We start from the raw sequence: 23,667 nt of genomic DNA on the forward strand, positions 1-23,667 counted from the left end.
TGGTATCCCATATTGGAGAGCCTGGGTTCAAGTCCCAGGTCCACTGCTCATTCCAGCTGGAAAGCAGTGGGTCCCTACAGTGTCCCTGGATTTCATCTGGCCCAGTCCCAACTGTTGCAGCCATCTGGGAGTAAGCTTGCAGATGAAAGATCTCTCTGTCTCACTGGCTCCATATCTCTGCCCTTCTTCATTTCAAATACACACACAATTTTTTTTAGCGGTATCTTTTTAGTTATTTTACCAAATAGATTCCCTTAAATGTGTCCTAGTTATCTTACTGCTTGCAGATTTAGGGCTGTTACATTCAGCAGCTAACTCCAAGCCCTGGAAAAATGACAGAAGCTTTGAAAAGGAAAGCACAGCTGATGAGGAGAGTTCAACCACAAACAGTGTGTCAGACTATAACAGCCATCTGCAGGACAAAACAAGCTTTTTAACTAAGGTGCTAAAAAAGACAACTCAGTATCATCCGACCCTAGAATTTCCTGTATGTTCTCTGGAAGTTCTGCTACCTGGGAACTTGTTTCTAGCAAGCTCCCCAACTTAGGCCCATGTTCATGCAGACTTTCCCCAGGCTCCCCTGTTTGAAGCCAGCCTGGGTGTCACCGCTCGACACGTGCCTGCACCTCACAACCCTGCTCCCACTGAAGGCATCAGCTGGGGCTGCATTTTTTGGTCATGGCTGTATGGGAACACATAATCTCTGAACAACACATCTGCCAGACTGTTGGGAAGCACTACTCATTTGTTAACGAGTTCACTTTGCAGTTTCGAGAGGTTTGGCAATCTCTAAAACACCCCGATACTTTTACCCGCTGAACACAGCATTGGTTAAACAATTTAGCACACCACTTGTTTGTTTGTTTATTTATTTAATTTTACTAAGGCACATGACGTATAGAAATACTGAGGTACAAAATGCAAATTTCTGCATAAGATTTAAAAAATACTCATTTGGAAAATGAAGATGAACATCATCTTTCAGAATATTCAGCTTTTAGCTTGTTTTTTCTTTTGGATCAGTTCAACCAGCAACTTGTACCTAGCGATACAGTCTTCCTGTAGAAAGGAAAAAAGAGAGGTGAGAACAGTTACTTGCACTGTCAGCGTGGCCTCCGTGTGGAGCAGCTGCTGGCACCTGCTTGCTGGCCTGGCCTAATCAGGAAGCACCACATCCATTCCCTTTGCCCATGACCTCTTGGAGTTTTCTGGACCACTCAGGCTGGCCAGAGGGTGGGGCTGACTAGCCAGGTGTGACAAGGCGAGCGGCCATCCCGCCTAAGGTGAAGGTGTTCTTCGTGTGGCACTGCGGGGCATTTCACCATTCTGATTTTGACTTTCAACCTGTGAACTCTATCCTGTTAACAGTGCGCTGTTCCATCGCCACATGAAACGCGCGCAGGCAGTAGCCTGCCTACTGGAGCTGCAGGAGCGGGCCTCAGCAGCCCCGGCCCGGTGCTGTAAGGGATGTACATGTCCCAGCCAACCTCAGAGCAGCTACAGGGCTCAGGGCCTTCCCGCGTCCCACCCTGGGCTGGGCGGGGGACCTCATCACCCTCATGGGTCCACAGAGTCTGTTTTCTGCTTTTGTTCAGCAGGTACTTGCTGAGGTCACACCAGCCTTTGCTGACTGAAGAAGTGATATTTGCTCTATAGCAGGTGGCTTTCTCAGCACCGTGGTCAGGGAATGATGCTCATCCTCTTGAGAACTTTTGCTTAGCCTCTTCTAGAAGTAATAGAAGCCTCTTCTAGAAGTTATCATCTGCATTCCCAGAGACTAATTAAGGTCTTTACAGATACACCAGCCTTGGGGTAGCTGTCCCTGCCTGGGACCCCTGCGGCTGCATCCGAGGTACGAGTCCCACTTCTGCTGCTAACTGCAGCTTACTGCTTATGCTACCCTGGGAGGTGAATGATGACAGTTCAAATGCTTGGGGCCTCGTCACTCAAGTGAGGGACATTCGTAGACTTCCAGGCTCCTGACTTTGACATGACACACCCCCGGCTATTACAGGCTTTGGAGAAAGGGTCAGCTGATGGAAGATCTTTTTTTCTGCTTCCGTTTTTCATATATATATATATAAAACCCAGCCCTTCCTCTGTAGCAATGCTGTGCCTTAACTGGTAGTGCAAGACACTGCATGCAGCCGGGTTGGCACTCCCGGGGAGGAGGACCTGCGCTCTGGACCTGGCAGGCTTGGGCAAAGGTTCTGGCCGCAGGCCTCTGGTCCTCACGCAGCAGCTGGTGGGAGTCACTGCTACCTGGCTCGGGGCAGTGGGGCCAGTGGGCAGCACCTCTGGACCTGTTCTGGAGTAGGCACTCAGGGCACACCTGCAGGCCAATCAAATCCTGCCTACTTCTGGTTGGGAACGGGCAGGTTTCCAACCCCGGGGCAACGGGTTGCTGAGTGCACGCTCTATCTTTCGGAATCCACAGCTCCTCCTCCTCCGGCCGATGTCATTGATTACACCTGTAAATGCCTGTGTCCTGACAGATGCGAGGGGAATTCAGGGCAAACAACTTCTGGCAAATGAGGCAGAGAAAATGGGAGAATCTTGCTTCCCAAATGCATCAGTTGCTAATGTTTTATCATTCTCCCTCCAAAACGCTCAGCTTCATGATCTTAAAGGGGATAGATAAATTTCACCCGTGTACCTAGGCAACATTCGTGGCCACAAGCTAGATTTTCCAGCACAGAATTTCAATTAAATAAAAGAATGTGAATCAGCACTGGCTGCTCAGAGGCTACTGTGAGAGAGGCACGGACCCCAGAGAGATTAGCTGTGCTTTCTCAGTACTCCTGCTGCCTCAGACCTTCCGTGCAGCTACAAGCAAAGGCTTATGGGTCAGGAAAGATCACATCCTAGAGCTCCAAACATCCAAGCTATGCCCAGAGAAGCCCAAAACCTGGACTGGGGGCTGGCTTCCCATGGGCTGCACCCAGTCTTACATCTTGTGGGTTTTTGAGAATTCTTAGCTATACACAAGACAAACACCCATTATAAACAGCTCATAAAGGGTAAGTGGAATCTCAAAAGTCAAGGTCATTCCCACAGAAACTCTAGCCTAGCCTGTGAACAGACATGCCCCTGAGAAAGCCGCCCGCTTCACCTGTCCTACAGCCAGGCCCCAGATGTGGACAGCCTACAGGCCTACCCCCGTTTCTTCAACTGCACATTCTCAGGAAGGCAGGCCGCTTGGAGCTGGTCACGTTTACTAGCCTACCGCTGTAATCACCCCCTGGGAACCCGGCCTTTGTACCCACGCTGGGCACCTGGGTGTGCCGGCTCACAGACTGGAGGAGAAATGTGTTGGCAGGGAATGGGCCAACAAGAAACCACACCTTAACAGCAGCGAAGAGCAGGAAGAGAACAGGCTGGAGGAGAATGTGGGCCAAAACCGCTGCAGGATTCTCACACCAAGGGAAAGGCCCTTCCTGTCCCTCATCACCCACCTTACTCTTAGACGGGACGCACTTGGCAATTTTGTCCCAGCGCTCAGAGCAGCCCTTGGGGTACTGCTGCAACGCCAGCTCCAGAAGCTTCTGCTGGTTCTGAGTCCACGGCTCGTCAGCGGCACCGTTTCTGTCTTGTTTCTGGCTCTCCTCATCACTGGATTCATTCTGCTCGGACAAATCAAAATCCTTCTGCCTCTTCCCTCGGAACTTCTCCTCAGGCTCTGTCTTCGCAGCCGGGTCACGAAGTCTGGCTGGCTTCCTCCTCCGCAGCTGGGCTTCTTCCACCTCTGCCTCCTGCTCCCCCAGGTCCTCCTCCTGTCCGTCCTCCTCCTGGGCGCCCTGAGCAGCTTCTCGCTGGGTGATGATGTCATCTGGCAAGGCTGCAGCTGTCTTGATGGGCCTGGAATTCTGAACTGTGGATTTGAGTTCAGACAGTCGAACCATTCCTAGACGGGCCACAACAACAGAGAAGTCAAGCCATGTGGCGGCAGCAGCAGCCCAGCACTCACCCGACAGTTGGACAGCGTGGTAGGCATTTCTGAAGATACTATTTAATTTTATTATGTTTTTTATTTTTCCATTTTATTTGAAAGTCAGACTTGAAACACACACATACACAGAGATAGAGAGAGAGCTATTTAGATTGCTTGACTGATTTTCCATTCATTGCTTCACTCCCCTAGCTAGGGCTGGGCCAAGCCAAAATCAGGAGCGTGGAATTCCATCCTGGTTGCCTGAGAGGGTGGCAGTTTCCAGGTATTGGAATCACTTGCTGCCTTGCACACTGGGAATTAGCAGGCAGCTGGAGTTGGGAGCAGAGCTGAGGTCTGAAGCAGGCACCGCCCTACGGGTTGCAGCATATCCCTAGGGATGTCTGATCCTGCGGAATGTCTGACCCTCATTACCCTGATTTTACAGATGAGGAAAAGAAGTTTCAGGCAACAACAGAGGTGGCATTTGAACCAGTTGTCTGATTCCAAGTCTTTTTCACTTCTTTGAGGAACAATGAATACACACAGAATCAGATTGTGAGCACAGGACAGAAAAGATCTCTTTGAGAAGGAAGAATTTACTTACCAGCTAAGAAACAATGTTCTTTACAATACCATGTTTCCATTAGTTTCATAGCATAGCTAAACATGGAAAACAAGTTTATTAAAAAACTTGGCCTTTAAATTGGGAGTGGTTGGGACCCCCATGTTCCATAGGCAAGTCCTTCCTGCCTGTGTGTCCTGGGAGACAGTGGGTGATAACTCAAGTTCTTGGGCCCCTGCTGCCCATACGGGAGACATGGACAGAGTTCTGAGCATTTGAGGAATGGACTAGTGGTTGAAAGATCTTTCTCTGTATCTGTCCTTATGCCTTTTGAGTAAGTGGAGCAACAATAAAAAGCTCTTCCAATAGGACAGAACAGCAGACAGAGCATCACTATACACAAAGGACATCAATCTACCGAGGGTTATAGTAACATAAAAGGGGAAAGAACAAAAATAAGGAAGAAACACAAGTATTAGAAAAAAGAGAAACTTCAATTTTCACCTTTAAAGTGGCCAAATATCACTTTAAAAAAAAAGTTATTTGAAAGGCAGAACAGAAAGACTGACCTGCTGTGACACAGCGCGTGACGCAAGTTGCCTGTCAATGATCAAACCGATAACTATCAGAAAGTACAATGTTACCCAGCTCTGGGAAAGATGCTAAAAACAACATACTTGTATTTGTTGGTGGAAGTGGAGACTGGTCCAACCTGGGGCTGTCCAATAAAAGAACCTGTCAGTCTATTAATTGTTTGATAATGTCACTGCGGAACTAAGAGTTTTTAAAGATTTGTTTGGTTGAAGAGGGAGGAAAGAACAACTGCCATCTTCTTTTCACTGGTTCATTCCCCAAATGGTTGTAAAGGCCAGAGCTAGCCAGACCCGAGAAGGTGGTACCCTTACTGAGAAAAATCTTTTACTGTTATCTTTTATACTGTTTGAATTAAAAAACGGACAAAAAGAGCTTCCATCTGCTGGTTCCCTTCCCCAGGGGCCACAATAGCAAAGGCTACACCAGGCTGAAGGTAGGAGCCAGGAACTCCATCCACCCGAGTCTCCCACACGAGGGGCAGGAGCCCAAGGGCTTGGGCCATCTGCTGCTGCCTTCCTTGGCGCCTCAGCAGAAAGCTGGATTGGAAGTTGAGCAGTCCAGAACTCAAACCAGTGTTCCAATATGGGATGCCAGCATCTCAGGCAGTTTCTTAACTCTGACCTAGAATTTTTTATTATGTGTAGAATTTATTGTTAGTGTGCTAGTGCATACATGTGTAGACACACAATTACACAAACACATACTGTGCATTTCTATTTGCCGCCTCTGCCGCCTCTCGTGTCAGTAATAACATGATCTTTGGATATTATCCTCATGTAGATTTACACTGATTTTAATGAGTGCATAAATCACTGAATGAATGAATATGTCATGACTTAGTTTCTTATATACAAATATTTAGATTGGTGCCAGGCTTTTTGCTATTAACATATAAGCCATATTTCATTAAGCATGATCTCCATGCTCAATACTTACATATCCAATCAACAGAGCACTTGTGAATATACAACTCAATATATGCTTACTTCACTTGTGAATATCTACATCAGATCATCAGCATATTTATTATAAAAACACATATGTAACAGAAATTTAAACATAAAATGAAAAAATTACTCCAGAAATATCAAGTAGATTGGAGTTTACCACAGCAGTTACAGTGCTGCTTTGGATGGCTGCATCTTTTTGGGGTCCTCAGTTGCAGTCCTGGCTCTGCTTCTGCTCCCAGCTTCCTGCTCCTGCCCTGCTGAGAAGGTATTTAGGTACGCCGCCCACATGGGGGACCCAGGCTGACTTCTGAGCTAACTGCTTTGCTTGGCTTAGCCTTGTTCTTGGCAGGAAATTTGGGAGCAGGCCAGTAGATGATGCTTTCTTTCAAAGATATAAACATTTAATATGAAAATATTAGCTGAATTGAAGTATTACCAAGAAAAATTTAAAGCTATTAAAAATATATGGCTGATGTGACTTCTGCCTTACCCTTTTACTTATCTATGTTTTCTTAAGTTTACACTAAGAGCATTTCTTTCCATGTTTACCATCACAGCTCTAACCCAGTGTCCAAAACTTGAATTAGTTGTGACTGTTGTCTGTAGTGGGTCATTTCTACATTCAGTGTTACCCTATTACACCAGTTTTATGTACCTAAACCTTTCCATTTCAAACTCTTTGAAAGGTACCTGGCAAAGGAAACAATTTCAAATCTCCTCCTCCTCCAACTGAGAGCAAGTGCAAGAGCTTGTGCTGCCACTTCCAGAGATGCAGGTCCCGCCCACGGGCGGCAGGCATCCAGTGAGTGGAGCCATCACTGCTGTATCCCAAGGTTTGCATGAGTAGGAATGTGGAGTCAGGGGTCAGAGGCAGCAAAAGAACTGATACGGGCTGTGGCATCTTAACTAGAGGGCAAAAATTCTGCCTCTTAAATGCATCTTCTTTTTTTTTTTTTCTAATTGGAAAGTCAGATACACAGAGAGAAATGGTATGTCCATAAGGGATTCCGGCACATACAAAGTGAGAACTTCAGCCATTAGGCTTTTGTGCCAGACCCAATTTAGTACCTTTTTTTCCCTAAAGATTTATTTCTTTTTATTGGAAAGGCAGATATACAGAGAGGAGAGACAGAGAGAAAGATCTTCCATTCGCTGATTCACTCTGCAAGTGGCCGCAATTGCCTATCTGAAGCCAGGTGCCTCTTCTGGGTCTCCCACATGGATGCAGGGTCCCAAAGCTTTGGGCCATCCTTGACTGCTTTCCCAGGCCACAAGCAGGGAGCTGGATGGGAAGCAGGGCTGCTGGGATTAGAACCGGCACCCATATGGGATCCCAGTGTGTTCAAGGTGAGGACTTTAACTGCTGGGCCCAATTCAGTACTTCTTCAAATATAAAAAGACATATGACCACTAGAGTTCACAGTACCAAACAACCACTGCACTATGTTTAAAGAAGTCATTTAAAAAGACATGTATTTTGAAGTACCTACTTTGGTGGGATAAAGCAACAACTAACTCACCTGGGGAGGTGGTAACTGAGTCCTTCAGCTGCTTGGCTTTGGTTGTCACCTGTTCCAAAACATAAAATTGGTAACAAAACAAAACAAAACAAAACAAAAGACACCTTACTTTCCACACATTCTTATGGGTTTGAGTGACCTACTTTATGAAATATTTGTGTGAATGAATAGGGCTGACTGAATGCTGGGCCTGGCAGAGAGAGCCTTAGTTCAACAGTACATTTATTCAGCCAAAAGGAAACGAAGCTTAGAGAGAGGAAAGGCTCCTCCCGAAATAGCCATTCACTCATAGCAGTCAGAAAGCACGCATGCGAGCAGACTGCTTCATGGGCAGTCCCCGTTGTGCAAGGCTGCCTCCTAGGGTATACCAGCACCAAGATAAAAATCACTACAGAGTCAGGGCCGCTTTTTTTTTTCTTCAAGCTAGAAAATCTAGAAATTGAGTATTTTTCCTCACTGGAGAATATACCAGTGAGTATAATACTCAATGGAGAACATGGCATTTATGCTGTAGATGTTAAAATGTAAAAGTCTTTGTAGCTTAGAAAGAAACCTTGAGAACATGCAAGAACGATATTAGAAGAGGTGCTGATGAAGGGGGACGGCTTTTATATTTACTATGTGAGTATGGATCCACAGAAATAATTTTGTTCTGTGGTAATTATCCATTTTTTTCTTTATGTAAATGGTAGCCTACTTTGTGTCTCACACTTTTTTTCTACTTACCAGTGTGTTGGGTATCTACATGCAGATTTGCCTTATTAAGACAGATAAAACAGAGATGCTAACATTATAGGGCACCGGCACCTCGCATCAGCAACGGCTTGAGTCTTGGCTGTTCCATTTCCAACCAACTCGCTGCTACCACTCCTGGGAAAAGCAGCAGAGGGCCCACGTGGTGGAGTTCCAGACTTCTGGTTTTGGGTGGCCCTGCCCCATCCACTGAGGCCATTTGGGGAGTGAACCAACTGATGGAGAATCTCTTTCTGTATCTTTCCCTTTCTCTCTTTAACTGCCTTTCAAACAAGTAAGTAAACTTTTTTAAAAAGTTCAATGTATAATTTGATTATATTTGGCCCAGGAAAGTCCCATGCAATCAGCACCTCAAACCACAGAACATTCCTATCACTCGAAAAGTTCCCTTGTGGCCCTGTCAGTTTCTACACTGTGCCACAACCAGGATCCTGATTTCTATTAAATGTTTTTCAAAATATATGGTCAAAATTCATTATTTTGTCAGACAGACAGTAAGATCCATCAAACTATCCTCTCTCCTTTTGTTTAAAATGTTAATCTGATTAAAGTTATATTCCAGTGTATTCATAGGCTATTTTTCTGCACTTTCCTATTTCATTAATCTATGTGTATTTTTGAGCCAACATTTCAATGCTTTGATGAAATCTGAACGTAGACGCTCAGAAAGCATGCTCACTAAGAGAGCACAGCTAGGCAGCTCCTGTATTCAATTCTGCTGCTGCCCTTAGCATCCGGTAACAAAGAGCAATTTTCCTTCCTTCTTGTATCACTTTGCAGTATGTGGACAATGCTACCAATATCAGTTGCTTCTTAGGGATGTTTTAAGTTTCAAATGAGCTCTAAGGATGGTACCTCACTGATATTAAAGGCCCAATCAATATTCATATTATTTATTATAATTGAAATGGGTCATTTGCTTCCTACTCATATAAAGGGAGAATTACAGAAAACATTTAAAGCTGTTTATAAACTCTAGTCAGTTTTATTATGTACCTTCCTCCACTTTTTAGGCATTCTTGCTTTCTATTTATTGGAAACAAATTGAAGCTAACATGAGCTTCCCCGATTTCCAAATATTCCAATTCAAAGTTTCTGTGCATATTATGAGTTCCCTCTTTTATCCTAACTCAAAGAAAGAAATGATCTTCCCTTTTCTGCAGGCTAAAGATGCCGCTTAAATAGAACTGTGTTCCATCAATTAATTCCCTTTGCTTTCATCTTCAACTTCTCCCTTCCCAACACACAATTTTATAAGCCTTCAGACTTGTTTCAAGTGGTCTCTATTCGGAAAGACCATCTTCCCTTGATCTTTCCTATTCTGCTGGCTCTCCTGAGAGCACCTCCTAGTTTTCTCTGAATGTTCTTTTGTTGGTCGGACCCTTCGAGGCCGCCTGTGTCTTGTTTTCTAATGTAAGTGCTCCTCAACCTTCTGCCCTTGCCACGCATGCGTCCTTTCCATTCTCTCCTCTGGCATGTCGTTCCATCTGCTTAACAATATCTTAGAAAAGAAATAATTAACCTGCATGTCCAGCCCTGACCGCTGTCTGGGAATGTCAGTGCCACATAAGTTGATCACATAACAGTAGATCATTAGACCTAACAAAGAGTGCACCTGGTTTACAACAGGCATTATTCTACATAAGGTATATTAAGGTATCTGTACATAATCCTCCCAGCAGTCACATTAGATAGGAATGTAATTATCCCTAGAGGCTCAGATAAAATAAACAAAAGATCCAAGATGAGAAGCCTAGTGAGAACCTGAACACTGCAAGGCTTTAAAATCTTTGTAGTCAATCACTATCATGTATCAGCCTTTGAGCCCCAAACTCTCATTTTATAGTTACAGAAACAGACCAGGGACTTTTCTGCTCTGACACATTCTGTCATTCAATCTCCTCATACTAAACAAACTCAAAACTAATCAACTTCTTTCCCAAATCAATCCTGGCTTTTCCTTTTGTTGCAAGCAATTATTATTATTTAAAATTTATTTTTATTGCAAAGTCAGATATATACAGAAAGGAGGAGAGACAGAAATATCTTCCGTCTGATGATTCACTCCCCAAGTGACCGCAATGGCTGGTGCTGCGCCAATCCAAAGCCAGGAGCTTCCTCCAGCTCTCCTACGTGGGTGCAGGGTCCCAAAGCTTTGGGCCATCCTCAACTACTTTCCCAGGCTACAAGCAGGGGGGAGCTGGATGGGAAGCCGGGATGCTGGGATTAGAACCGACACCCATATGGGATCCTGGCGCGTTTAAGGCGAGGACTTTAGCCGTTAGGTCACAGCACCAGGCTTGCAAGCAATTATTTTTTAAAACTAGATTTTTTTTTAAAAAAATTTGATTTTCTTATTAGGGGAAACTGCTGTTTTTCTGGTTTTTTTTTCCCTCCCTCTCCTTTTTTTCTCCCATTATATAGTTCTATAAATTGCTTTATTCAGTTCTTTTCAACTTTCAAAATCAGTTAATGTTATGTATTTGAGAGGCAGAGATAAGAGAACAAGCTCCCATTTGCTGGTACACTCCTCAAATGTCCACACAGCCAGGAACTCAACCTAGGTCTCCCCTCAGAGGGGCAGCGAGCCAACCCACTGAGCCATCATTTGCCGCCATCCAGGGTACACCTTAGCAGGAAGCTAGAACTGGAAGGGAGCCAGAATTAGAACCCAAGCCCAGGATGTGAGGGTCATAGTTGTGCTTTAACTTCTACTCCAACGTCTACCCTAGTTCTATGCATTTTATTACACGTTTAGATTCATGTTACCACCACTACTTACGTGGTATGGGATATTTTTATTTTCTTCTCCTTTTGCTTTCTTAATAAGCAAATATATTTTTAGATTATTCTACAGTAGTACACAAAGATGTCCCTTCCCCACCCCCAAATTTCTTACTGAGATTTATCTCACAACCTTATTATTCACTCACTTGAAATGTGTCATTGAAAATGGTTTTTGGTATATTCATAGGTATGTGCACTGACCACCACAGTAAATTACAGAATATTTTCATTATTTTGAAAAGAAACTCATACCCTTAAGTACCCTCCACACTTCCCTTATCCCAAGGTCCTTCCCCTCAAGCCTAAACAGCCAGCCGCTGCTCTGCTCTGTTGTCCTACGGGTTTCCCCATTGTGGTTTTGAGGCTTTTGTTAATGGAATAATTAATATGTGGACCTTTTGTCCTGACTTCTTACATTAAGTGTGATATTTTGAAGAGTCGTTCAATTTGCAACTTGTATCACTACTTCATTCCTCGTTACTGCTGAGTAACATACTGAGGAATGGTATAGCACATAATTATGGCATTTGGTTGTGTTTCTTTTTCTACTATTATTCTTTAATTTATTCCCTACTTTGTTATTTTTTTCTGACTGCTTTAGAAAGGAAAACATCTTAAGATGAAAGGTGAGCTAATAATTTGTGATTTTTCTTGTTCCCTATGAAAGGCATTTAGTTACACATTTTCGTAAGAACAGCACTGGCTGCACTCCCTAGGAGATTTAGTACGCGGTATCTTTTAATTCATCTCAAAGACTTCAGATCCCGCTTGTGATTTCTTCTTTGACTCACTGGTTTTTAAAAACTGTTATTAAATTTCCACACACTTGCTTCTTTCCTGCTACAAATTTCAATTTCCTTCATTAGGACTGAAAACATAATTTCAACTGTTCCCATTTTTAGCACTTACTGAGGTTTGTTCAGTGGCCTAGCATGTAGCGCACCCTGGATGATGCTCCAAGTGTATTCAGAAATATGTGTACTCTATTGTTTTTGAATAAAATGTTTTTGGAATATGTTAGCTTCAGTTGGTGTATAATACCTTTTTAAAAAAAAAAATTTGTTAATTGGAAAGTCAGATATACAGAGAGGAAGATCTTCCATCCACTGATTCACAATGGCTGCAGCTAAGCTGATCCAAAGCCAGGAGCCAGGAGCCTTTTCCAGGTCTCCCATGTGGGTGAAGAGTCCCAAAGCTTTGGGCCGTCCTTGACTGCTTTCCCAGGCCACAAGCAGGGAGCTGGATGGGAAGTGGGGCTGCCGGAATACCAACTGCGCTTATATGGATCCTGGAGCATGCAAGTTCAGGACTTCTGCTAGGCTACCTCACTAGGCCCTCTATAATATCTTAAAAGTCTTTCTAGTTGAACTCCCTAGTTCTCTCCTTTACTGAAAGTGGAATATTGTAATTTCCAACCATTATTGCTGAATCACTTGTTTCTCCTTTTATAGTTCTGCCAGTTTGTGGTTCGTGTATAATGGTATTCTATGTAAGAGACATGTTTATAATGTTGCATCTGGGTAAATCTTTTTATCATAAAACATATCTAACAATTGTTTTGTTTTATTAGATGTCATACAAAGATACAAAAATAATACAGAATGTGATACAGTTTATCTAAACAACAATGCAAGCATAATAGCACCATTTTGTCTACCTCCTAGTATTTAAAATTTTCTGTTTTCTGTATGTATCTACAAATTATAATTTATTTGATCACACAAGGAATCCAGATAAACTTTTAATCTGAGGCCAACAGGCAGATACATTTGGTGGGGCTGGAGTTGCAGTGTAGCGGGCAAAGTTGCTACCTGTGACACCAGCATTCCATATGGGTGCTGGTTAGTGCCCCAGCTGCTCCACTTCCAACCCAGTTCTTTGCTTTTAGCCTGGGGGAAGCAGTGAAAGATGGGTCAAGTGCCTGGGCTTCTGCACCTATTTGGGAGAACTGGCAGAAGTTTCTGGCTTCTGCCTTCTGGCTTCTGCCTGAGCCAGTCCCATCCATTGTGGCCATCTGGGACGTGAACTACTGGGTGGAAGCACTCTATCTTTGCCTTTCTGATTTTCAAATAAATGCATAAATCTTTAAAAAAAATTGGTCTCACAATTTTATAACCTGAGGCATATATACTTTCAGTATTTTTAAAGTCAGGATGCAGCCTATCATATAATTTTTCCCTTTTATAGGAAGGGTTATCATATATACTAATATATTTCTTATGACCAGATTCCTAATATCAGAATTCTGCCTAGTAAATAAATGTTAATGATATGTAGGGAAGAAAAACCTTGGCGAGCCATTCATTTAGTCCTGACACCCTAGTGTTATTATATATATTATATTGATCCAAAGTCTCTTGTTACATAATGAAGAACACACCTCCTGCTTTTATAGTTATATGCTAGTTTGAAAATACATGGTGAGAGACTTCTTGCATGGATAGAGAATTAAGAATACAGCATATATCATAATTTGCCTTTCTGCCACACATAATCTGAGACCTTCAGATCCTCATCGTCAAACAATGAAACAAATGAGACTATCTACCACCATCTTGGAGTCGTCCTTGTTCTCTCACTTAAAAGGCAATTTACAACACGCTAGTTAAAAGGAAAGCACATCCACTCTGTCTGGTTTAACTGACTGATTACGTAAGTATCAATTGATTACAATTGTCATTCACTGGGAAATATACCTTTTCCAACAGACAATAACAATCTATCAGTAAATACTAACTACCTAACTTAAATTCGCCCATCTTTCTCTCTTTTTACTTGGCTCTCAAAAATTTTTTTAGGAAAAAGCAGCAATGTTAGCCTATACTAACACTTACTACATCTGTTTAGGGGTAGCTTATCAATCTATCAACTTTTTGCATCTCTAAGCTATACAGACTTAAGCAGGGGGCTAATGTGTGTGACCCAGTGGGTTAAGCTACAGGACTGTGATGCTGGCATCCCCTACCAGAGCATTGGTTATAGTCCCAGTTGCTCTGCTTCTGATCCAACTTCCTGCTAATGTGTTGTGGAAGGCAGGGGAGGACAGTTCAAGTTCTCAATCCAAGCTTCTCTCTCAGGGGCAAGGAAACCAGCGCTGGAGCCATCAACTTGCTGCTTCCCAGGGTGTTCGTTAGCAGAGAGGACTCATGAACCCGGAAACTCCAAGGATGGATGCAGGAATTCCAGGCGGTATCTCAACTGCCCTATCAAATGCCCTTTCCAGGCATGGATTTTTAAACTGTCTGTTATAAGGTATTTCTCTATTTTTCCTAAAAAATCATTAAGATTGCTGATAATTTAAAAGCTTCTGGCACCATTTAACTTAAATCCACTCCTGATCATTAACACTTTTTAATGAGTGGATTCCTGTTTTGAACCTCAAGATGGTCAAGAACGACGAGGACCCGAAGGGTGCAGGTACTTGAAAGAGGAGTAATGTAAATCCTGGGGACGAACAGAGACACTGCCTTCCAGCTCATTAATGTTGACCAATTAATCCTAGATTTCTCAGAAGCAAGCTTAGGGGATCCATCTGAGCTCAAGGTTAAACAGCATGACAAAGATGGGGAGAGGACTAATTTAAGACTGTGCAAGTACACTGAGCTGTTTATAATGTCAATTCAGGCATGTCACCAAGCACTGGTGTGACTTCAGATTTCTCATCTATAAGAGTCCATGAAAATTCATTTTAGATCTAATGACAAGGTTATGACTTAATGACGGGAATTTCTAGTGACCCAAATACCCTCCATTTCTGTTCAATACTGCTATTAATATTCTCTCTTGATATTGGTTAAAATTAGGTTGTTGGGCTGGTGACATGAACAACAGGTTAAGCCTCTGCCCATGACACTGGACTCCATATGGGAGAACCAGAGTCCCAGCCGCTCCACTTCTGATCTAGCTTCCTAATGTGCATGGCAAGGCAGTGAAACATGGCCAAATATTTGACCCCTGCCCCCCAAATGGAGACCAGGATGGAGTTCAAGGTTCCTGGCTTCATCCAGGCCGTGCCTCAACCATTGTGGCCATTTGGGGAATGAACCAGTAGATGGAAGATCTATTCCCCCTTCAGCCCCCATTTCTCATTGGTAACTGCCTTTCAAATGTTAAAAATATATCTATGGGAGCCGGTTCTAATCCCAGCAGCTCCACTTCCCATCCAGTACCCTGCCTGTGGCCTGGGAAAGCAGTTGAGGATGGCCCAAAGGCTTGGGACCCTGCACCCGTACGTGGGAGACCTGGAAGAGGTTCCTGGTTCCTGGCTTCGGATTGGCGCAGCACCAGCCGTTGAAGTCACTTGGGGAGTGAATCATCGAACGGAAGATCTTCCTCTCTGTCTCTCCTCCTCTCTGTATATCTGACTTTGTAATAAAATAAACCTTAAAAAGAATATATATATATATTTAGAAAAAAGATTGCTTTATATTCACCATTAAGCAGTTTTCTAACTATCACAATAAAGGAAAAGACAATAGCTTCTTAACTATTAAAGAAATGAAATATATGGAGCCTGATGCAGTAGCCTGGTGGTTAAAGTCCTCACCTTGCAAGTGCTGGGATTCCATATAAGCGCTGGTTCTAATCCCAGCAGCCCTGCTTCCCATCCAGCTCCCTGCTTGTGGCCTGCAAAGGCAGTCGAGGACAGCCCAAAGCCTTGGGACCCTGCACCTGCGTGGGAGACCCGGAAGAGGCTCCAGGCTCCTGGCTTTGGATTGACTCAGCTCTGGCCACTGTGACCGCTTAGGAAGTGAATCAATGGATGGAAGATCTTCCCCTTTGTATATCTGACTTTCCAATAAAAATAAAATAAATCTTTAAAAAAGAATTATCTGACAAGATCAAATAGCACATAAAAAATAATTCAGCATGATCAAGTACAAATGTTAAGATTGACTTAACATAAAAAATCAGTATGTCAATGTTAATAAAGAACAAAGTCACAAGATCATCTCAACAGGCAAAATATGCAACAAAATCCAATGTCAATTCATGACAAAACTCTCAAACTATAAAATTCACTGTATTTCTACATTCTATAGATGCATGACCTGAAAGTATAATTAAGAAAATAATTCTTCCACAATAAATTAAAAAAAATAACAAAGTAGTGTCAGACTTACACTGAAAATAACATTAAGGACACATATTAAAGATATTCTAAAATGAAAGGAGAGACATTTAGATTTGAATCCTTAAAACAGTTAAGAGGGCAATTCCCCCCAATCTGATCTATAGACTCAATGCAATCTTCATCAAAAAGGTGTTTTTTTTTTAAAGATGTATTTATTTATTGGAAAGTCAAATACACAGAGAGGCAAGACAGAGGTTTAAGATCTTCCATTTGCTGACTCACTCCCGAAGTGACTGCAATGGCTGGAGCTGAGTCAATCTGAAGCCAGGAGCCAGGAGCCAGGAGCCAGGAGCTTCTTCCATTTCTTCCACGCAGGTGCAGGGTCCCAAAGCTTTGGGTCATCCTTGGCTGCTTTCCCAGGCCACAAGCAGGGAGCTGGATGGGAAACGGAGCCACCAGGATACAAAACAGTGCCCATATGGGATCCCAGTGCGTGCAGGACAAGGACTTTATCTGCTAGGCTACCATTCCAGGTCCATCAAAAAGGTCTTTTGTAGAAACTGGTAAACTTTCTAAAATTACACAGAAACGCAAAGGATTTACACTGACAAAGTAATTTTGTAAAAAAATAAAGCTGAAAGGGTTTGTACTATTTAATTTCCAAATCTATGATACAGGGCAGGAATTTGGCATGGCAGTTAAGACACTCCTTGGAGCCCACATTCCAGGGCGCCTGGGTCTGAGTCATGGCTGTGCTGACAATCCCAGTTTCCAGCTAAATGTGCAACTTGTGATGCGGCAGGTGCTGGCTCCAGCTGTGTTTTCCTACCAGCCCGAGACTGAGCTTCAGGTCCCTGACTCTGGCCTGATGCAGTCCTGGTTGTTGCAGGGAATGTTGTGGGGAAAGGAAGAGCACACTCTTTCTTGCAAATAAAGAAAAATAAATTCAAATTTTCAACAACTTCACAGTAATAATAATAATCAGGATGGTGTGGTAGTGTCATCAGAAATAGTAACAGTAGAAGAACACTGAGAGTGCATAAGTAAACTGTTAAATCTACCAACAGCTTATTTTGACCAAGATATCAAGACAATTCAGTGGAAAAGGTCCTATGTCAATAAATGGTGACAGGGTATTCATATGCAAAACGGATATCAGACTAACAGGACTAAAACCAGAATAATTCTAGAAGGTGACAGAAGGGAGACTCTGTCCTTGAGTTAGGCAAATAGGTCTTAGACACAACACTATAAATCATAATCTAGGACAGAAAAAATAGGTAAGCTGGACTTTATTAAAGTGCTTCACTGGATACCATTAAGAAAACAAAAAGGGGATGGGATTGTGGCACAATGGGCTAAGCTGCCACCTGCAGACCAGCATCCCTCCTGAGCACTGGTTGGAGTCCTGGCTGCTTCCGATCCATCTCATCTCTTGTCAATGGGCCTGGGAAAGCAGCAGCAGATGACACAACTACAGGGGATTATTTTTTAATTTTGGTTGACTAGAAAAAAATTTTCAGTTTACTATAGTTTTTTTCCTATGAAAATGGTTTTGTCGGAAAAGGTGTAATGATAAAAGTCTAGATAAAGTGTACATGTTCAGGCCTGGCGCGATAGTGTGGTGGTTAAAGTACTTGCCTTGCACACCCGGGATCCCATATGGTCACTGGTTCTAATCCCGGTGACCCTGCTTCCCATCCAGCTCCCTGCTTGTGGCTGGGAAAGTAGTTGAGGACGGCCCAAAGTCTTGGGACCCTGCACTTACTTGCATGGGAGACCTGGAAGAGCTCCTGGCTCCTGGCTTCAGATTGGCTCAGCTCCAGCCATTATGCTCACTTGGAGAGTGAATCATCGGATGGAAGATCTTCCATTCCTCTGTCTCTCCTCCTCTCTGTATATTCACCTTTCAATAAAAATAAATCTTTAAAAAAAAGCAAGGTTTATTTAAAAAAAGTGTACATGTTCTACAATAAAGCAGAATGTAGTGGTATGACCATATTAAGTGAGGAATCCAAATATCTGGTTTGTTCCAACTCCACTGATAACTTGCATTAAGCTTGAACAAACATCTTAGTCGCTGCTTACTCAGCTGTAAAACGGAAATAACAGTTGCTTATTTAAGTCAGAATATTATTATGATGAGCAAGTAAATAAAATACAGTCACACACCACTTAACGTTTGCCAGTGTTGGACTACCTGTAATATAGTGGCCTCCATAATACGGTATCACTAGAGCTGGCGCTGTGACATTGTGGGTTAAGCCACCACCAACAGCACCAGTATTCCACATGGATGTTAGTTTGTGTCCTGGCTTCTCCATTTTTAATCCAGCTCTCTGCTAACGCACCTGGAAAAGCAGCATAAGATGGCCCAAGTGCTTGGGCTCCTGCCATCTGCATAAAGCTCCTGGCTCCTAGTATCAGTCTGGCTCATCCTGGCCACTGTGGCCATGTGGGGAGTGAACCAGTGAACCGGAGAGCGTGCGCTATTTCTCCCTCTCTCTCTATAGCTTTGCCTTTCAAATAAATAAATCTGATGAGATCAGACGAGATCGGGCACATTCAGGGTGGTATGGCTATATACTCAAATAAATCTTGAAAAAGAATTCATCCAGTGATGCCACAGCCACCCTAGTTTAAATACATGTTATGCTCTTTGCATAATGATGAAACTGCCTAATGATGAACTTAGAAATGAATTACTAACTGGTAAATAAAAGTTTAAAAAGGATGAAATAATAGAGAAGTGATGGAATAACAAATATGATCACTAAAGCAGTTAATAGAAATGCTGAGTAGATGTTACACAATAATTGAGACACCTGTACTCCATTTCCCAGGTCTGGCCTTGGTCCCTGGCTCTGCTCTCCATTTCTGCTCCTCCCCGGGCATCAGGGAGGCAGGAGGCAGTAGGTTACGGCACAAGGACCTGGGAAGACTAGGATTGAGTTCCTGGCTCCTCACTTTCACCTGCCAGGTTTGACTGTGGCTGGCATTTCAGGAGGGAGTTGCTGGATGGGAGCTCTGCCTTTTAATAAGTAAATACAAATATAAATAGTGGTTTAACTACTTTTTGTAATATAGCGATATATAGTCTACAATGTCTTACGAGTGATTCTGTTCAATTTGAACACAGAAATGATCACATGGAATATAAATGTATAAATTCATAGTCTAAAGATCATAATTCTAACTGTGTCTATGGTGAGATCAGTAAATTAATTATGCATTAACTGGTAGACATAAAATGACCTAGTCACTCAAAGTAACACTGTTTATTTTTTCAAAGAGGCAAGCAAGTTGTCTGAAATTCTTACAGCAATCATTTATACCCTTGGAATAAAACTGGAAAAATCCAATTAAAACACAAATGAGTGCGTGTGTGTGTGCGTGTGTGAGAGACAGCACATTAAATGATTACATCAGTACTGCGGTGGTTAAGAGATTGACTAGTGAGAAAGTCACTAAGGAGAATGGGTAGGGCACTACTGATTTACAAAATGTAAATATCTTCAAGATTGTGAGGTTGAGAGTGTAAGGGAAGGGAGGGACAAAAGTATGAAAACAGGCCCAGCTGTAGAGAAGTGTTAGAGAGCAGAAAGGTGGCATTGAGACGAAGACAGAACCAGAGAGACTACTCTTGTCATCTTCGTGATTTTATGTAGGGCTAGTCTGATTAGAAAAGTAGTAGGAATATATTTGCCAAGATACTAACTATATATTTAGCTCACTGATAAATCATAAAGCTTATTTTCGATTGAAAATTTTAATCCTGGCACAGCACGATAGATCAGTGGCTAAATCCTTGCCTTGCATGCGCCAGGATCCCATATGGGTACCAGTTCATGTCCCAGTCCTCCATTTCCCATCCAGCTCCCTGCTTGAGACCTGAAAAGCAGTAGAGGATGGCCCAAAGTTTTGGGACTCGGCTCAGCTCTGCCACTGCAGCCACTTGGGGATTGAGCCAGTGGATGGAAGATCTTTCCTTCTATATCTCTTTCACTCTAAAAATCTGCCTTTCCAATAAAAATAAATAATAAAGCTTAAAAAAACCCTGCTGTATTCTTGAAATAATTACCATAACAATAATGTGTGAGTAAATGCCTCCTGACAGACATTTTTGTCTCAGGTCTCTAATTGTAACAGTATAAAATAAAATTTGAGATTTTAAAATTTTATCTCCTACTCTTCACCCACATAATGGTCTGTTAATCTAACTGCACACCTCCTACCTCTCATCATGGCACTATGCTAATTCTAAAGTTCATTTAAATCTAGCCATGTGTCTTGTGTTGCTGACTGCCTGGGCCTTTCTGAAGTTGGCAGAAAATCTCCAATCAAGTCTGATGTCACAACCAGAATGCAAGAGATCAGTGGCCACGGGAGCAGGAGACTCAGTTTACAGCCTTTCCGGCCAGAGAATAGCACTGCTCCACAGACCAGAAATCCCAACCCGCTGACCTCACTTTAGAAAACCCCAAGTTAGTAATTACATTCAAATAGATTTTACATGCCAGTTTTTGTTTCCTCTGTTATTTTTACAGTTTGAGTGTCCTTTGTGGTTACCCAAAATATTTGCTGAAAGGCATATAGTAACATCTAAAATATCTGACATAATAATAATAAAACAGGTTTTACAGTTTGTGTAACTCTGGATTAAAATGTAATTGGCATTTTTTTTAAAGCTAAAAACACTGCTCATATCTATCCAAAGTTTAGCCTAGCAATGTAGTGCTGCTAATTATGGCAATTAACATACTTAATTCCTTTTCTAATTGAGGAATAAATAGGGTTTTTTTTCTTGTTTTTGTTTTTAGCTGTAAAGTGTTAACCCAAATAAAGAACTGTAAGGATCCTACCAGTGGCACTCTCACCTTTCCCCCAGAAAGGTCAACTGTTTCTAGAAAGAGAAGTAAGCCTGAAGCTACAAATTTAGAAAGGAAAGCAGGTCAAGGACCAGCTGTGCACAGCTGGAGGGAGCTGGTGAGGCAGCCAGGTCAGTGTGCAGAGGTTCTGACGACAGCTAACGGCAGTGGCCGGCTTTTTCAAAACCATATACTTAATGAAAACAAATCTAATTAGCACCACAAGCAAGAAGAAGCACAAGTCATGTTTGAAGGTGTGATTAACTTTCACTGAACTTTCCACTGAAGGAACTGTGCTTGCTAAATCCAATTCAGGGGCCCCAGTGTCACGCACAGGTCACTGGTCTGTGTTGCTCACACAAGTTTGCTGAAATCTTCAGACACCTGTTCCTTGTTAGGGACAGTGACTTCCTGTGCATGTGTGGGTAGTTACTTAAATACAATGTGCACCCAACTTTGGAGATGATGCTCACAAAATGGAAATGGAGAGTAAGTATGTCTGTGTGTCTTTGTATCTATACATTTATTGACAAAGGAGAAAAGGTAGTAATGATAATTTTTTTGTGGTACAAAATTCGGGGCTATTAAACATTTATTTCCAAGGTATTTCAGGTATTATTAGAATAGAATACTTAGCACAAAATCAAATCAAACAAAAAAAAAGCCAACTTTTCTACTTCCATAATAAAAGGATAAACTATCTCTTGCAGAAATAAAAATCTGTCTCCCTTGGGAAAATTTAGGGGAAAAAGCTGAATGAAATAACACAGGATGAGTTCACAAAAGATTTCAAACAGTGCCTCTGACTGCACCGATGCCATGACTATAAATCAATTGCAGATATCCAAGTCTATGAGAATGTGTTGGTTATATATCATGTTCTTAGCAGTCCGCAAATTTCCATCTCGTCTCTTAAAAACACAGATGAAAAAGAAAGCTGTTTTATTATTATCTGTTTACGACAACAATTTAGAAAGTTGCTCCATCGGGTTTTGTATTTAGCCTCACAAGCATTATTTAAAGAGCTAAGAACTAGTGTTGTCTGTAAGGTAGCACTAAGTGCAGGGACTGAATTAAAAATCTGGAGCTTTTTAAAAGCACTATTTTTAACTCTTCTAAAAATTACTTTAATTTTTTTGGTTAAGCATTATATTAATAGCTGCTGAATAATTACAGGGCCATAGTATCTAAATTAAAGCAATAACCATGAAATATTTTTAATTTGGTCATTTACTTAGAATTTACTAATTTATCTCCCACCATCTTGGAAAGCAAGTAACAGCTTGTATGTCCCAGCAGCCCTCTCAGCACAACTGGCTCCCTTACTGTTCTTCCGTAGCCATTCAGCACGACTGGCCTCTCCTCATGGACCGCAGCAAAGAGAAGCTTGCTACCAGGCCCCACTGCAGTTCTCCCGTCCCCAGCCCTCAGACTCCAACTCTGAGTGAAAATAATGCAAAATACAAAAACTCATAGAGAAGACCTACACAGTAGTAACAGAGTTCACACAAATAATTTAATGTTCTCTAAGCAAGCCCTCATGCAAAGGCAAAGAAAAACTTGACTAATATTTTTGTAAGTTTGTTTTGAAGTTAAAAAGTGGACATTTATAGAAGATAGCATTTTAACAAGGGTTATTTGGAAATATGTGTTTGGTAATCATTTTGTGGAATTTAAATAAAAATATTACTGCCTAAATAAACTTAAAGGCATTCTTACAGAATTGATGGGAACATTACCCTCATTGCTTTCAGTATCCTCAAGTACTTTTACGTCAGGAAGATTTAAAATAAACTTAGTAAAGGGTATTTATTAATACCCACATCTGCTTCTTGCTTATTTCATTAATGGTTCATCTCTAAGTCCTAAAGGATTGTAGCCTTTCTCCAAAGATAACATTGGACTCATCTACATTTGCCTTCTATGAGTACATAGTTGGTTTACTCCATTTTGTCACTCTCCACACAATGCAAATCTGAGTGAACTCACATCTGTCACTGATCGACCCAATTCGTGGGCAATCTTTTCCCATCGACCTGGAGTCCCTCCTGGGAACTTAACCATACTTCTTGTCAGCTGGCTAAGGTCCTCTTCTGTCCATTCAGGTGCCTACAAAACATTAAAGAAAATTAAAAAGGTAACTGGGAGAACGCTTGTTAAAACATTCAAAAGTCTGTAAAATTATTGGCGATATGCTCCCTGCATAAAAAAAAAAAGTATCTGAGAGGTTTACATAAAAGTTTGCATATTTATTGTATGCACTAAATAAGTAAGTATCCAGAAACCTTTTAAAATTTTCTGGTGTATACCAACTAAACAAGAAATATTGCAAAACTAGGATTTTGAAGACATTAAAAGAGAAGACATTTGGGTTTCGGGGTGAGAAACCATTTCAAAGCCTACAAACTGCAATGTGCTCATAAATTCTTTAATATATGTTATCATTAAAAGTCTTGAATTAACAAGAACAAAGATTTTTTGTTCTATGTAACTATATTTAATTTTAGAAATAATTTATTTTTAACAAGTGCATCTTGACAAATGCTAGCATTTTATGTAATTTGGGAACAGAAAATTAGGAACTCTTGTGACCCAGGCTGAACCATCAATCAGTAACATTTCAATTTT

At 41.9% G+C, this 23,667-nt stretch overlaps 1 protein-coding gene across 1 annotated transcript in view; it reads right to left on the minus strand.

Annotated features, from left to right (window-relative positions):
* Positions 1-852: 852 nt before the first annotated feature.
* Positions 853-23,667, minus strand: part of DNAJC1 (DnaJ heat shock protein family (Hsp40) member C1) — a 167,160-nt gene continuing 144,345 nt past the window's right edge. The window contains exons 9-12 of the mRNA XM_004578558.3: positions 23,029-23,148; positions 7,558-7,606; positions 3,456-3,904; positions 853-1,059 (exon numbers count right to left, since the gene is read on the minus strand). Coding sequence (XP_004578615.2) covers positions 991-1,059; positions 3,456-3,904; positions 7,558-7,606; positions 23,029-23,148 — 687 coding nt within the window. The 3' untranslated portion in view covers positions 853-990. The remainder of the gene's footprint in view (positions 1,060-3,455; positions 3,905-7,557; positions 7,607-23,028; positions 23,149-23,667) is intronic.

Source organism: Ochotona princeps, chromosome 10 (genome assembly GCF_030435755.1).
Source record: "Ochotona princeps isolate mOchPri1 chromosome 10, mOchPri1.hap1, whole genome shotgun sequence".
NCBI lineage: Eukaryota > Metazoa > Chordata > Mammalia > Lagomorpha > Ochotonidae > Ochotona > Ochotona princeps.